This window comes from Dendrobium catenatum, unplaced genomic scaffold (genome assembly GCF_001605985.2).
Source record: "Dendrobium catenatum unplaced genomic scaffold, ASM160598v2 fragScaff_scaffold_1373, whole genome shotgun sequence".
NCBI classification, from domain to species: domain Eukaryota; kingdom Viridiplantae; phylum Streptophyta; class Magnoliopsida; order Asparagales; family Orchidaceae; genus Dendrobium; species Dendrobium catenatum.
This window is the reverse complement of record NW_021319835.1, coordinates 695,790-698,315: the sequence shown is the minus strand read 5'-3', so window position 1 is coordinate 698,315 and position 2,526 is coordinate 695,790. Positions and strand designations below refer to the sequence as shown.

General features: G+C 34.4%; 1 protein-coding gene across 1 annotated transcript; it reads right to left on the bottom strand.

The window, feature by feature from the left end:
* Positions 1–804: 804 nt before the first annotated feature.
* LOC110112234 (36.4 kDa proline-rich protein) lies at positions 805–1,602 on the bottom strand. The gene has a single exon (XM_020844387.2). It carries the CDS (start codon positions 1,560–1,562, stop codon positions 1,041–1,043), a length of 522 nt encoding a protein of 173 aa, XP_020700046.2. The 5' UTR covers positions 1,563–1,602; the 3' UTR covers positions 805–1,040.
* Between the last annotated feature and the right edge of the window lie 924 nt (positions 1,603–2,526).

The following is a 2,526-nucleotide window of genomic DNA, read 5'->3' as shown; positions in this document are numbered from 1 at the left end:
TTAGAAAAATAATAAAAATCTTTTTCGTTCTTTTTACTCTAATGCAAGCAATTTCAAACATTTAAAATATCATGTCTTTTTCAGCAAACCAAATAACCCTTAAATATATACACCCACCTAACAAATTATGATAGTAACTTAAATTTGCTTGTAAAACTAGAAAAAAAAAATTATGATAGTAACTTGATTATCACTTGCAAGAATCGTACTGTCAAAACATATCCTTCAAAAAATCATTTAAAATCCCCCCACCCTCATTTTTCACACATTATTTTTATTTTAGATTAATTTTTAGAGATAATCAAGGGCTGAACCAGCCTTAGTTCTCAGGGGGGAAAGTGACAAACTTATTAAAAAAATAAAAATATGTATAAGGGTGCAAAAATAATTTAATTTGCACATAATCATTTTTCATAGACTTATTTGTTAATGTTATTTTAGATTAATTTGGAGATAATCAGGTGCAGAACTAGCTTAATTTAGTTCTTAGGAGGGAAAGCGATAAACTTATAAAATTAAATAAAATTATATATAAGGATGCAAAAATAATTTATTTATCACATAATTGCTTTTTACAAACTTGTTTGTTAGTGTTAGAAAAATTCAACATAATTGGATGAAAATAGCGGGAGTTCAAGGGGCTTTTTGATTTTTGAAGGAACAAATTAAGTAAAAAAAAAGGTCGGATGTGGGCAAAAAATAAATTTCATAGGGGGTAGATTACATATGATCTTTACTATACTAAGAATTTTTTATTTAGAGGAGCAACTGCTCAGTACTACACAGTTTCACCCTCGAAGAAAATGAGCTCAAAATCTTAGAAATCACACATTTATGATGCACGATTTATTACATTTTATTATTACACTCCAAGCAACAATTTAAAGCAGAAGCAAATTCATTTCCATCCATATCTTATGGACTAATTACCTCTCTCTTAAAAGTCACTCATTGGTGACTAGTCACTACTCACTACTCACTAAGCACAAACGGTTCAAATTAGCAGCAGCGGCCGGGCCGGGCCGATCGGTCGGGTTTAATTAAGCCGGGCACTGGAAATCAGCCGGCACATACTTGCCGCAGTTGTCAACGAGAACCTCGAGAGCCAGTGGGATTAGTAAGCTGATGCTCAAAAGGTTGAGCTTTATGGCCGTACAAAGGCACAGAGCCGCGTCCAGCCCGGCCAGCCCTTTCACCACCGGGCAGCAAGCTTCGCCGGCAGACGGCCCGATGCCTATGTGGATAAGCCCGCTAAGCACGTCCACACATGCGTCCAGCTTCAGCACGTCGATGGGACACGTGGACTGCGGCGGCGGGCTTGGCTTCGGTGGTGATGGGGTTGGCTTCGGTGGCGGCGGGCAGGGGGTTTGCTGTGGCGGCGGCGGTGAGGGCTTTGGTGGAGGAGGGGGAGGATGGATCGGCGGCGGCGGCGGCGGGGGATGATGTTTTGGTGGTGGAGTTGAAGGAACCGGATAAGGGCAGGTTGGGCAGGCTGAACAGAGGAGAAGGGAGGATAGCACTGCTAAGATAAGCAATGGCGTTGCTCGTGTTATCTTCGCCATTCTTTTTGAAGATGAGAACAATGGCTACCACTGGAAATTGTTTCTATTTATAGACGAGCACAAATGGGAAAAAATGGAAAGAAATATTTATTCAAGACATAATGAGATAACATTCCATCAAAAACATTTTTTAGAGGGGCACAAATTAAAAAAAAAATTCCCTCAACTTTTTTCATCCGGATTTGGAACCGGCATAGACTCATGCGGACTCGGGACCGGCATAGGCAGTTTTAAAATTTTTTTAAAAAATATTGAATACTAAATATAAGATGGAAAACACTTACAACTTATAGCGTTTGCTATTCATATTTTGAATGAAAAAGATTAACAATTACATCATTATCAATACAATCTAATATTTCCTTCTCAATATAGGCGAGCAAAATATCATTCATCCAATGCCATCAAAAGATAATAATATTTTAGGAAAAAATTTTAGTCCGAATATTTAAATTATTGAATTTATTTATAGATAATCATAATATACATAATCTCAAAACAAATTTAATAATTTCGAAGTTCTTGCCAAAAAAAAAAAAAAAAGAATATTCTAAGCCAATATTTTTCAATACTTTATATAATGTTTTGAGGCTATTTATGAAATAATTTAAATACTAAGGATTATTTCACGATCTTAGAAATATTTTGATGTTTTAATTCATTATTATTTGTTATAAATATATATAAGAATTATAATTATAAATACAATATTTTATTTTCACACAATGCATGGGTAATATATGTATCTCATATAAGGTCCAAAATTTGCAAGCTGGAGTGAGTATTTTATGATTTTATTTGATTGTGTCTCGAGTAGTTAGAATGGGGACTTCTTTGCTATGCGAATCTTCCAAATATATTTTGTTTTATTTTATTTTTACCTTTTTATATAATTATCGTATGCTTCTAAAATAAATTAACATATCTAAAAATATAATGTCCAATGTTATTTAAAAGTTTAATC